At 46.7% G+C, this 12,500-nt stretch overlaps 1 protein-coding gene across 1 annotated transcript in view; it reads right to left on the reverse strand.

Annotated features, from left to right (window-relative positions):
• LOC132976083 (cadherin-23-like) overlaps positions 1 to 12,500 on the reverse strand; it is a 119,887-nt gene that overhangs the window by 24,398 nt on the left and 82,989 nt on the right. Inside the window, exons 9-12 of the mRNA XM_061041018.1 lie at positions 10,140 to 10,359; positions 8,958 to 9,016; positions 6,714 to 6,863; positions 6,133 to 6,291 (exon numbers count right to left, since the gene is read on the reverse strand). Coding sequence (XP_060897001.1) covers positions 6,133 to 6,291; positions 6,714 to 6,863; positions 8,958 to 9,016; positions 10,140 to 10,359 — 588 coding nt within the window. The remainder of the gene's footprint in view (positions 1 to 6,132; positions 6,292 to 6,713; positions 6,864 to 8,957; positions 9,017 to 10,139; positions 10,360 to 12,500) is intronic.

Consider the following 12,500-nt stretch of genomic DNA (forward strand, 5'->3'; position numbering starts at 1 on the left):
TCCAAAACCTGCAGTTCCTCCAGTGTCCACTAGAGTATGTCTCCTGCAGTGAGTCAGTCCCCATAGAGCTCCATGTTAAAATGTCCAACTTTACAGCTGCACTTTCTCCAGTGTTAGTTAACCCTCGTAGTAACTTGAATGTTATTCTGTGGGAAACATGATGATTAATGAGCTCATTAATCAATTTTCCACAGGTGTAGAGTAATTGGCTTTAATAACTTCTTGGACCTTGCTGACCCCTCCCCCCTCAAGCTCCACCCTCTCTTCCAAATGTGGTCACTTCTGGTTCCGTGACAACCAACATGGTTGCAGACAGACTTCTCATGTTGAGTTGTTTGTTTCCTTGTTTTCTAAGACGAACAGAGAGAACATGATGAACGGAGATATTAAAGACTGCAATCGTCTGTCTTAGTGAATCAGAGCTCCAGTGTTCAGCGGTGCTGATCGCTGTGAGGATTCAGAGTTGAGATGAAAACAAACTAAGTTGTTCAGAGTTTGTTCTAACGAGAGCTGCTGAAGGAAAGTGTGCAGAGCCTCAGGTCCTTAAACGCAGCACAGATTAGTTCTCAGTCCAACAGTTTGGTTAAATGATGTGTTTCTTTCTTTACAGGCACAGCCAGCAGGCGAACACACCTGTGTGTGTGTCTGTGTGTGTGTGTCTGCAGGTGTGACAGTGTGTGTGTGATGATTTGATGTGTGTACTTTAAGCCTCTGGAAGTTTGAAACATGACAAATGTTTTTATGATTTAAACGTTTGGAGACATTAAACAGCCACAAATATCAAATCAATGATCACAACTTTCAGGGAACAAACTTTAAAAACTGCTCGTTCTGTTGTTCAGGTCATGTTTCAGGCAGTGTGGGCGTGGCTTATCCCTGCTTTGCTGACACCTGCTTGGCTCCGCCCACAACCAGGACACGTGTGACAGCTTTGAGTCGTGTTACAGGTCTGAGTCAGAATCATCATCTGTAGATTTGGTGTAAGACATTTATCGTGGAATTGTTGCTTTGATGTCACGTAATCACGAGAACACCATTAAAAACAGTGTAGTACACATGAAAGGCCAGTGGGTGGCACTGAGACTCCGTAATGAAACAACCGGAGCATGCTCACATCACACTCCTACAGAGCGCTGAGGTGTAAACATACAAACATGACTAACACACTAATGTTTGTGTGAAGGGACGCTGAGGTGGGGATGTGTGAGAACATTTAAAGGAAAGGTCGACTAGGGGTCATGACAGTCCGCCATTGTTGTTGCAGTCCACCTACTTGCTCATGGCTTTGACAGGAGGCGTACTGAGCATGTGTGAAAATTCTCCGTTCTGAGAGGAGCTGCATATTCACAGTTTTTACACGACCACAGAGACGGGGCCGTTTTCAAAAGTTTGAACTCAAGAACTCGTTTTTTCAAAAACGTTGTCCTCGTGTAAACAAGAACTTAACCGCCACAATCAGTTCAACCCGATATCAGGACATGAACTACTTTAGAAGCTCACTGTTTTCTCCATTAAATCATGTAGTTTGAAATCTGTCGTGGATTTTTCTAAAAAATATAGAAACATACATAAACAAATATAAATATAAACATAAAGCCATACGGCTCTAGTGTGTTTGAGAGGAAGTGTTTGTTAACATGTTCAATCAGTCGTTTACCCTCAGAAACAAAGACTGTGTGTGTGTGTGTGTGTGTGTGTGTGTGTGTGTGTGTGTGTGTGTGTGTGTGTGTTAGCTCTGGGGTCAGATGTGTTTTGACGGTGCTCTCTCAGTAATTGGTTCTTTTTCCTGCAGAAAACCAATTTTAACAGCCAATCAATTTAAATTCAGCTCAGAGCAGCTTTAACCCCTCACTGCGTGTCCGATCACTGACTGATAATCACACACACACATACACACACTGGAGATCCCTGTCAATCACAGAGGAGATGTTGATGAAGACATGGCTGTCAGGTTAGCTTAGCCACAATGCTAACTCTCTCCTTAGCATCAATGAGATAATCAGCTGATTGGTTTCTTTGAGCTTCAGAGAAAACATCACAGCTGGAGTTTGCGAGAGAGAGGGGGAGAGAGAGAGGGAGAGAGAGAGAGAGAGAGAGAGAGGGAGAGAGAGAGAGAGATAGAGAGGGAGAGAGAGAGAGAGATAGAGAGGGGGAGAGAGAGAGAGAGGCCGTCTGTCCTTGTTTTATCCTATAGTGTGAGAGAGTCTGCTTTCTGTATGAGCTGGACAGTTCTGAGAGTCAGCTACACGAGACCCCCCCTCTAACCTTTTCTCCCCCCTCCCCCCCTCTTCCCCTCTCTCTCCTGAGTGCAGAGGGAGGACGTGCAGAATGATAAAGTGTTCAGAGTTTCCTGCAGACTCAGAGAACAAAGAATGAACGTTACAGTAAAATAAAAATGTTTTTATTTTAATCTTTTATTGTCATTATTGTCTGAGTCAAAACACACACACACACACACACACACACACACACACACACACACACACACACACACACAAACATACAAACACACACACAAAGCTGAGCCTCAGCATTTTAACACAATAATGAATTATAATTAGTGCTGTGAGGATCATCCTGTAAAGGATGCAGAAACATCCTGAGCTCAGTAATTTATAACCATCTGCTGCAAACATTTATCATCTAAACACACACACACACACACACACACACACACACACACACACACACACACACACACACACACACACACACACACACACACACACACACAACAATGATCTATGTTATGTGAGTGCAGAGGGCTGTTTCATGAAGCTGCTTCTGAACTGTCTCTGTTAACCCTTTCTGCTCCAGGCTCTCCAGCCTCTCGGCCATTGTTGTTGTAGTCCACCTGCTCCCTCATGGCTCAACACTGGCAGCATACTGAGCATGTGCAGAACGTCTCTGTTCTCAGAATAACTACATATTTCAATTTTAAATGACGGCGGAGACGCTGCTGTTTTAAAAACTTTGCGTGATCAGTCACCAAAACGTCAGCGTCGAGTAAACGAACAGAAACAACATAACTAAAGTGTGGTGTGAGCTGGGCCGTAGAGCTGCAGGTGTGTGTGTCAGCTGTTTCCCTCCCGTCTCCTTTAAAGAATTAATTCCTGTGTATGTGCATGGACCTTGGGAGCTCCAGAATGAAGATGTTCATCGTCAGACGCGCAGACAGAGAGACGGTCTCCCAGACAACAGGTGAGTGTGGTGGAATCTCTGTAGTTATTTAGATTATAATGTACAGACATTATAATGTCAGTCAGACCTGACAGAGTTCAGCTGTGATCAGAACACTAAGGACAGCTTAGAGAGTGTCAACTGTCTTTCCTCATATCTGCAAGGATGTTTGGTAGACTTGTTGTCTGCTCCAGTGTTATAGACGTCACAGATTAGTTTAGGTGGGTCAATGTGAACACCCCATAAAAACACCCCTAGTGTTTAAAATGGGTACTGCAGTCTGAAATTCTAAACATTGTAGAGAGCTGTCTCCCCCGCCCCCTCCTCTCTAGAGTTGATGCTCACACAGGTTGTCATGTGGTGGACTCTGAAGCTTCAGTGTTTATCCAGCTCTGCATCGGTCTGTAAACCTTTCTGTGTTCTAACCTCTCTTCATTTTTTAAGAGCATCTCCAATATTGATCCTAGATTGGGTGAGAACAAATTAAGTCTCTCACACATACACATACACACACACACACACACACACAGATATGGCGTTTTATCCTGGCCATGAATCTCCACTTCATCAGCTCGCTCTATAACCAGTATTGATTTCACTCTGTGCTGTTTGGACCTGCTGGGGGAGGATTGTGGCTTTTTGTCTCTGACTCATGAATAATAATCACAATCTTTAGAGGTCATTTCACCTTCTTTTAAAGCCACTGGAAGAAATATCGCTATAACACATATCCCAAAAAAATTCAGTCTTATTAAGCAACTTGAAAAAATCTGAGGGACTGTTTAGACTCTAAACAAACCTTAAAAAAAACAAAAAGAAAACTGTAATTATTTAGACTGTCTCTCAAGACTGTGTGGGTGTGGCTGATCACAATTTGATTGACATCTCCCTGACTCCGCCCACAACAACTGGTCATGGTCTAATCAGCTTTGAGCAGCTTTAAATGTTGGTGAGGTCTGAGTCAGAATCAGAGGAAAAAGCTGAGAGTTATTCATAAACTCCTGATGAAAGGTAAGTTACTGGAGGCTAACTACAGTACATTAGCAGTTAGCATACTCATGCTAGGTTAGCCAAGATGATCCTTTTTGTCCTCAAAGCTATGAATGATTATAGCTCTACTTTTCAGCTCATGTTTTTTTAATAACGGCTCATCTTCTCCTGCAGGAAGTCAACACCTGCAGTCTAAAGAGAGAACTGAAGTTTACACTGATCCTCTGTGTGTGTTAAAGGATCAATCAGTAAGATGTGTAGTGAGTGAGATGATAAAGTGAACTCACTATATGATCAGACATTAAGGAAACATGCTATGTTGAAGTGCTGGCTTCTCTGACAACAATGCAGCAGCCAGTATGTCCTCCTTCTAACTTTAGATTCTGCTCCTGAATGCTCTGGATTTGTTTGGACAAGAGAAGGTAGGCGGTTTTAAGACACTCCCACACGGCCGTTTTGGACGCCCCTCTGTTTGCCAGATATGAGAGCAGTTATCAGGTCAACAGGTGTTGCAGCGATGGACGGGGGCAAGAGAAGTGGTTCAGATAGAAGTGATTGTACCCGACCTAAAAAGCCTCTGCATGTTTCTAATAAGCTCCACGAGCAGAAACGTGCTCAAACTAGGATCAATATTGGAGATGCTTTTGAAAAATGGAGAGAGGTTAGAACACAGAAAGGTTTACAGAGCGATGCAGAGCTGGATAAACACTGAAGCTTCAGTGTCCACCACATGGCAACCTGTTTGAGCATTGATTCTAGAGAGGGGGGGCGGGGGGAGACAGCGCTCTACAATTCTTTAGAATTTAGCCATTTTAAACACTAGGGGTCAGTTTTACATACTGCTCCTTTAAGAGTATAATGTGTGATGTGTAATGTGTTTCACTCATCATCATCATCATCACCATCTGCAGATCGAATGGAGTTTGGAGGTTTGTTCCACCACCGGGGGGCGACAGAGGAGAAGAGTCTAGTTAGCGTCTAGGGGGAGGGACTGTAGACCTGGATCAGAGAGTTTAGGTAAGGAGGAGACGTTTCTGTGTCTGTTTTGTAAGCGAGCAGCAGAGTTTTAAATTTGATGTGAGCAGTAACTGGGAGCCAGTGGAGGGAGATGAACAGCCCAGTGACATGTGCTGGTTTGTGGAGGTTGAAGACGAGTCGCTCTGCTGCGTTCTGGATCATCTGCAGGAGTTTGATAGAGTGAGGAGCAGGGCTGTCGCGGTTACCGCAAAAATCAATAACCACATCAAAAACAAGATCACCATGGTGAACAGCGGCAATTGCCAGAACCGCACGTTAAGTCGCCTCACATAATGTTCAGAGGGACACACAGTCAGCTGTACTGGTACCGAAAACAAATGTAACGCCACCCCCGGCTTTCAGTCAAATGAAACAGGAGAACCAGATGATTTACACATACTCCGTGTGTGCCGCGGTCCGTCAGCGCCACGGTTTTGCTCTGTCGGACGGCGCGCGCCCATTCACTTTGGATCTGTTTCTGGAACGTCATCGCACCCATGATCAGCTGTTCACACATCACAGGAGAACTACAAGATCCCGCGGGAATAAAGAGAACAAGGTGTAAACAACATGTCTGTTTGTCTTTCTAAAGATGGTTTGGTGTTCTTTCTGTTTTGACGTCATGTTGATAAAATGATGAAAAATACCATAGTCAGTCCGTATGTTGTGTTTTATTTTGAAATTTACCGGATGTTCTGTGCGATTCCTTGTCTGACTTCCTGTCAGGGCTGTCATATTCTGTCCAGCTTGCCTGCAGCGTACTCCGGAGAAAATAGACTCGCAGTGTATTTGAAACGGAGCGCCGGAGACGGACCGCAGCGCGCGCATCTGGCCATGTTTAATGTGTGTCACAGGAGTCTGAACCAGGTCAGGTCTTCCTCATGTAGTTCAGGACAGATCCACATTAAATGTCATGACCCCCAGGTTACCTTTGTTGCAACTCACCATTATCCTGAGCAGCGATGTCCCGGGCGGCGTGTTCTCGGGGAGGCTGATGTTGTAGAGCGGTCGGCTGAAGATCGGGCGGTTATCATTCTCGTTGATTAACTCGATGAAGACTCGAGCAAAACCCACGTGGTCGGACATGGACTCGTTGGCATACAGCTGAGAGCAGACGACAGACAAGCAGGTTTAGAATCAGTGAACATTCATCATATCTACTGAAACGTAAAGTCGTCTGCTGAGCTGCAGCTCAACGAGTTCTGTCTCATCTGAAACAGCGTGCAGGCCGGCGTCTGCTCCAGTAACACGAGGTGAAGAAATACTAATTTCGCTGTCCAAACATTCTCATCAACGTGACGGAGCCTCCAGTCCAAACAAATAAAAACAAGAAAATATGAAATATAATGAAGCTTCAATCACGCTGAGACATCAGAGCAGACAAACATCATCACGTCGCTATGTTCACAAAGTCGCCTTTAAGATGATTTCAAATGTTTTCTTCCTGCAGCGATTGGGACTTAAATGACGTCAACATGAATTCAACTCTGAAATAATAACAAAAACTCAAGAAGTTTAATTCTCACTGAGAAGCTGTAGCTGCGGATGTTTTCAAAGTCGAGGGGCGTGGCCACCCGTATCCTGATGTCTGCACGGCCCTGCACCGCCGTGGGCGAGATGGTGAAGTACTCCGAGTTGTTACCCGTCAGAAACACCTGAAACATACTGTTCACGCCCTGCAGAGAGAGAGAGAGAGAGAGAGAGGGAGAGAGAGAGAGGGAGAGAGAGAGGGAGAGAGAGAGAGAGACAGAGAGACAGAGAGACAGAGAGAGGGAGAGAGGGACAGAGAGAGAGAGGGACAGAGAGAGAGGGAGAGAGGGAGAGAGAGAGAGAGAGGGACAGAGAGAGAGGGAGAGAGAGAGAGGGACAGAGAGAGGGAGAGAGAGAGAGGGAGAGAGAGAGAGACAGAGAGGGAGAGAGAGAGAGAGACAGAGAGAGAGTGAGAGAGAGAGGGAGAGAGAGAGAGAGAGACAGAGAGAGAGAGAGGGAGAGAGAGAGGGACAGAGAGAGGGAGAGAGGGAGAGAGAGAGAGAGAGAGAGAGTGAGAGAGGGAGAGAGAGAGGGACAGAGAGAGGGAGAGAGAGAGAGAGAGAGAGAGAGAGAGACAGAAAGGGAGAGAGGGAGAGAGAGAGAGAGAGACAGAAAGGGAGAGAGGGAGAGAGAGAGAGAGAGAGAGAGAAGGTTTATTTAGAAAGAGCAGGTGGTGATACATCCTTTGACCTCTGACCTCCTGCAGTTCATTCATCAAAGTGATGTCAAACTACAAATCACACATTAATAAACATTCAGTCAGTGACATGAGGTCACGTAGAGTTATCATCCCACACATTCACCTGTGCAGGTGTGTAGCTCTGTATTAGGAGTAAATGTTCCCAGGTGGTATCAGACACACCTGACCCTGAGCTCTGATGTAGAAACACTGAGCAGCTGTATTACAGCATGTCCACCTTACTGCTGTGTGCTGGGTGTATATGCTGCAGCTCATCCTGAAGCCGGGTGAACGGGTTAGACCCGATGTTTGAGTCCCATGACTGATCACCTGATGTCGTGAAGTGTACGGGGGGAGGGACCACGGTCCAATCAGCTGCTCCCCGCCGGTTGGATGAGTTTAAGTTGTGTGACTGCACACACTCACACAGTGAGAGCAGAGCCAGAGTCTGAAATCACCATGGCAACCGCAAGCATGCATGTGTGATGTCTCTTCTCTCTCCTGTCACCAGAGAATTGAAGGAGAGTTTTTTCTGGATAAATCTGCAGACCTCCAGCTGACAGGGTGACGAGCACACGGCGAGCAGCTTCAATACGAGGATGATTATTACGTCTGTAAACAAACAGGAGATCTCGGTCTCATGAAGGTAAAAAAAAATCAAATGTTTTCATGTCTGGATGAACAAACAGCATTTATTCCTGCAGGCTCTACAGACGTGTTCTCTCTCTCTGAAACCACCTGTAGGAGCAGAGCATCATGGGAAAACCTGAGCTCAGCTCAGTGACATGAAGAGCCGTGATCGACCTGTACCCGGGCTCACTCGCTCTCTCTCTCCCTCTGTGTGTGTGTGCAGATGGAAAGCTGCAGGGCGTGGATCTGCAGCAGACAGGAGGACGGCTCGCTGCTCGCTGACATTATTCTGCCGATGAAATGGCCTCTGTGTTTTTGTTTTCCTCTCTCAGGGAGCCATCGAGGATGATGACTCCTATTTAAAAGACCATCCAATATGCAGGGATGTCACCTCAAACTGCCCATAAACGTAATTGCCCGTCCATTTGCTTCTGCCTCTAAAGCCCCCAATAAAAGCTGCTGTCACAGACGGCCGCCTCAAACTTTAGAGAAGAAGAAAGTTTTTACAGGAGGTAATCAGAGCAGAAGACGAGACGCAGGCAGCGACGGGCAGAGAGCAGGTAACTACCACCTGTGTGACAGAGAGAGGGAGGTAATCCCTGTGTGTGTGTGTGTGTGTGTGTGTGTGTGTGTGTGTGTGTGTGTGTGTGTGAGATTACAGCACAGGTGTAGCAGACTGTGAATGAGTGTATCAGCTCTGACACACAGGATCAAACTGAAATAGTAAAAACATCTCTCAGATTTGACTCCTGAGGCGGATGGATATGAGACACCACGCTTCACGGAGCAGATACTTTCACATCTTCTCACTCTGTAATCCCGATTCTTCAGTTTGTGTTTCTTCTGTTGTGACATCACAAAGGAGCATTCAGCTGCTCATCGACGCGCTCTGACGGCGCTCAATACGGATGAACACACCACAGCATCACACTTCTGAACTCTCAGAGAGACTCTGGGTCTCCTCACACTGATGCTGCTGAGGGGCATCACCTGAGGTCAGAGGTCAGATCGTACATCCCACTTTTTACTTTGAGACCCAGACGACATTAAAAAGTTCAACTGCAGGAGACGAGAAACAACAACAACAACAACCAGGGTCTAGACTCCATCAGGGGGGTTTCACCTCCACCACCAGGGTCTAGACTCCATCAGGGGGGTTTCACCTCCACCACCAGGGTCTAGACTCCATCAGGGGCGTGTCCTATCCTGCTATCTGCCTCACAACCCCTGAGTCTAACATTAATTATTTATCTTTTCCTAAACTGTGAAATAAATAACTGTGAACTCTTACTTCAGTCCGTCCTGATTAAAAAACCTGTATCTGTTCTTCTACTGGAGTAAAGATGTGTGTACTCTGTCTCACCTGAGTGTCTCACCTGAGTGTCCCTCCTCAGACTGAAAAGACAGATTCTCATGCTCTCTCTCTGTCTCTGTCTCTCTCTCTCTCTGCTTCAATTATTCAGACTTTAAGTTTTTTTTGCTTCATTGCAGCGACTTTCTGTTCAAACATTTCCCTCCCTCACTCTCCTCCTCCTCCTCCTCGTGTGTGTGCCTGTGTGTCTCTCTCTCTCTCAGTTATCTGTCACTCTCCCCTCGGCGGAGGTGGCGGCGGAGGGGGCTCTGCCTGAATCAATCAGAGTTGACTAGCTCTCTGCTTATCTCCACTCCAGGTGATTGATTTTCCTCGTTAGGTATAATTTGACGCTCTATCCCGTCTCTTCCAGAGCAAATTAAATTGTAGTCCGGTCCAAAGTGCTGCTGTGAGCGAGCAAGTGAGCGAGTGAGGGAGAGAGAGTGCAAAGTGGAAAAGTGTTTGACTTTTGTGTGTGTGTGTGTGTGTGTGTGTGTGTGTGTGTGTGTGTAGTAACACAAGTTTCACAGAAAGTTGATAGATACAGCTAATAGAGCGAACTAAAACATGCTGTTGTACATCACTGCTAACACAGACGCACGCACACACACACACACACACACACACACACACACACACACACACACACACACACACACACACACACACACACAGTGTATGTGAGTTTCCATTGCAGGACCTTTCACAGATTGTAGGAGGAGCTTTAATGACTCCGTCGTCTCAACACAGATGTGACGTCACCTGTCCCAGCTGTGATCACGTGACCTCTCACCTCGTCCTTGTCCTCGGCCTGGATGAAGAGCGGCAAAGCGAAGCCCACCTGGGCCAGCTCGGTGATCCGCACCCTGTACTCTGAGCTGTTGAACTTGGGAGCGTTGTCGTTTTTATCGACGAGCAGGATGGTGAAGGTGGTCATCACTGTGGCGTCTGACGGGCTCCGATCGTCCTTCAGCTCTGTGGCCTGACAGAGAGAGAGAAACCAACAGACTCAGGTTAATAACAGAGTCCTCATGGCAACCTGACGAGGACTACACAGGTGAGGTACAGACAGGTGTGACAATAAAAAATCAGAGAAACATTTCCCGTCCTGTGAACAGCTGATGTCTAAATACACACAGGACAGTTTCTTACTTTAGTCCTCGGACTATCAGAAGCAGTAAGACCGAAAAATATGGGCCCTGGTTCTTATATCAGGAGTCATGGCCGTCGATTTGGAAGCTCAGGAGTCAAGGTTTTAGAAGAAAGTAGAAAAGTCAGCACACTTAACGTTTAGAATGTGGGTATTGTGTGGAGCAGCAGTGTGGAGCTGCAGCGTGCAGCAGCAGCATGTAGCAGCAGCGTGGTAGCAGCAGGGTGGAGCAGCAGCGTGTAGCTGCAGCCTGTAGCAGCAGCGTGGTAGCAGCAGCATGTAGCTGCAGGGTGGAGCAGCAGGGTGTAGCTGCAGCCTGTAGCAGCAGCGTGCAGCAGCAGCATGTAGCAGCAGTGTGGTAGCAGCAGGGTGGAGCAGCAGCGTGTAGCTGCAGCCTGTAGCAGCAGCATGTAGCTGCAGGGTGGAGCAGCAGCAACATGCAGCAGCAGCAGCGTGGTAGCAGCAGCGTGTAGCTGCAGGGTGGAGCAGCAGCGTGGAGCAGCAGCGTGGAGCAGCAGCATGCAGTAGCAGCTGATTGGACTGGCCTGTAACTTCCTTGTTATTGAGGGCTGAGAACAAAATCTGTCCAAAAGGATATCGTACTCTTTCAGCATTCTGGAAACCCCAAAGCTCATCAGAGATCTGAATAGTTTTACTTGTAATAGATCTCCATCTAGGGCAAGACTGTTCCCGAAGCTGCAGGTTGTACTCTGAATATTCACTTGTTCTTTTTGGTCACCTAAAACTCCCCAGAGGGTCCTGACACCAGGTCACGCTCAGAGTCTAGACTTTCTCTGATACAGTTTGTAGAATAATGACAGCCGAGCAGAGAGAGAGAGAGAGAGAGAGAGGGGGACGAGCTGAGAGGGCGAGAGAGAGAGAGAGAGAGAGAGGGACGAGCTGAGAGGGCAAGAGAGAGAGAGAGAGAAAGAGAGAGAGGGACCAGCTGAGAGGGCGAGAGAGAGAGAGAGAGAAAGAGAGGGACGAGCTGAGAGGGCGAGATAGAGAGAGAGAGAGAGAGAGAGAGAGAGGGACGAGCTGAGAGGTGTCTGATTGAACACTAAGTGATTTCTGTGATGGAGGTGTTCAGCAGGTATTTACAGGTGTTCTTTTATTGGATCAGACGGCTGCAGGCAATCATAGAAACAGGTTTAAAGAGAGGGCAGGAGAGGGCGCGCACGCACGCACGCACACACACACACACACACACACACGCACACACGCACACACACACACACACACACGCACACACACGCACACACGCACACACACACGCACAGAAAGAGATGGGGGGGTTTGTGGAGCTGATTTTTTCACTGTTATTGACAGACAAGCGTCACAGGAGGATGGGAACCTTCAGGAATAACATGATGGTTTCTGGGTAATCACGCTAGTTTAGTCTGTCTCGTCCCGACGCCGCTGAATCATTTGACCCCCCCTCCCCCCCATCTTGCTCAGCGCCGCCTGAAGTTGAGAAATTAGTTTTATTACGACGGAGCGCCACAATCAATAGAAGCAGCACCTGAGAAAGAACACGCGGGGAAAAATCCATACCTTATAAATACTATTTTAGGAGACAGCTTGTGGTTTTCAGCACGTATTCTACTTTTTCATGTAATTATTGATTTCAATTAAAGAGACAGACGGAGGCTGGAATATGTAACGCACTATCTTTTTCTTTTATCAGAGTCACAGCGTATCTCTGCTGAGAGAAGTCTTCTGCTGTTTTTAAGCTGCTTCATGATGGAGTAATATTTAGATTTGAATCAATTAAACTTTTAGAGATTGATCGTCCTCGTTGGTTGTATTAAATCATGTTTTCATGTTTTAGTTTAGTTTTCATCCACATGAATTGAATGAAACTATCAGTAAACATGAGAGCGTCACCGAGGACTTCAGCGGCTCCTGAAGGTCGTTTTCTGTCCCGTACAGGTGAAACTGATTGGACAGGACACGCCTGTGAAGTCCACACA

This window comes from Labrus mixtus, chromosome 6 (genome assembly GCF_963584025.1).
Source record: "Labrus mixtus chromosome 6, fLabMix1.1, whole genome shotgun sequence".
Classification (NCBI taxonomy): Eukaryota; Metazoa; Chordata; class Actinopteri; order Labriformes; family Labridae; genus Labrus; species Labrus mixtus.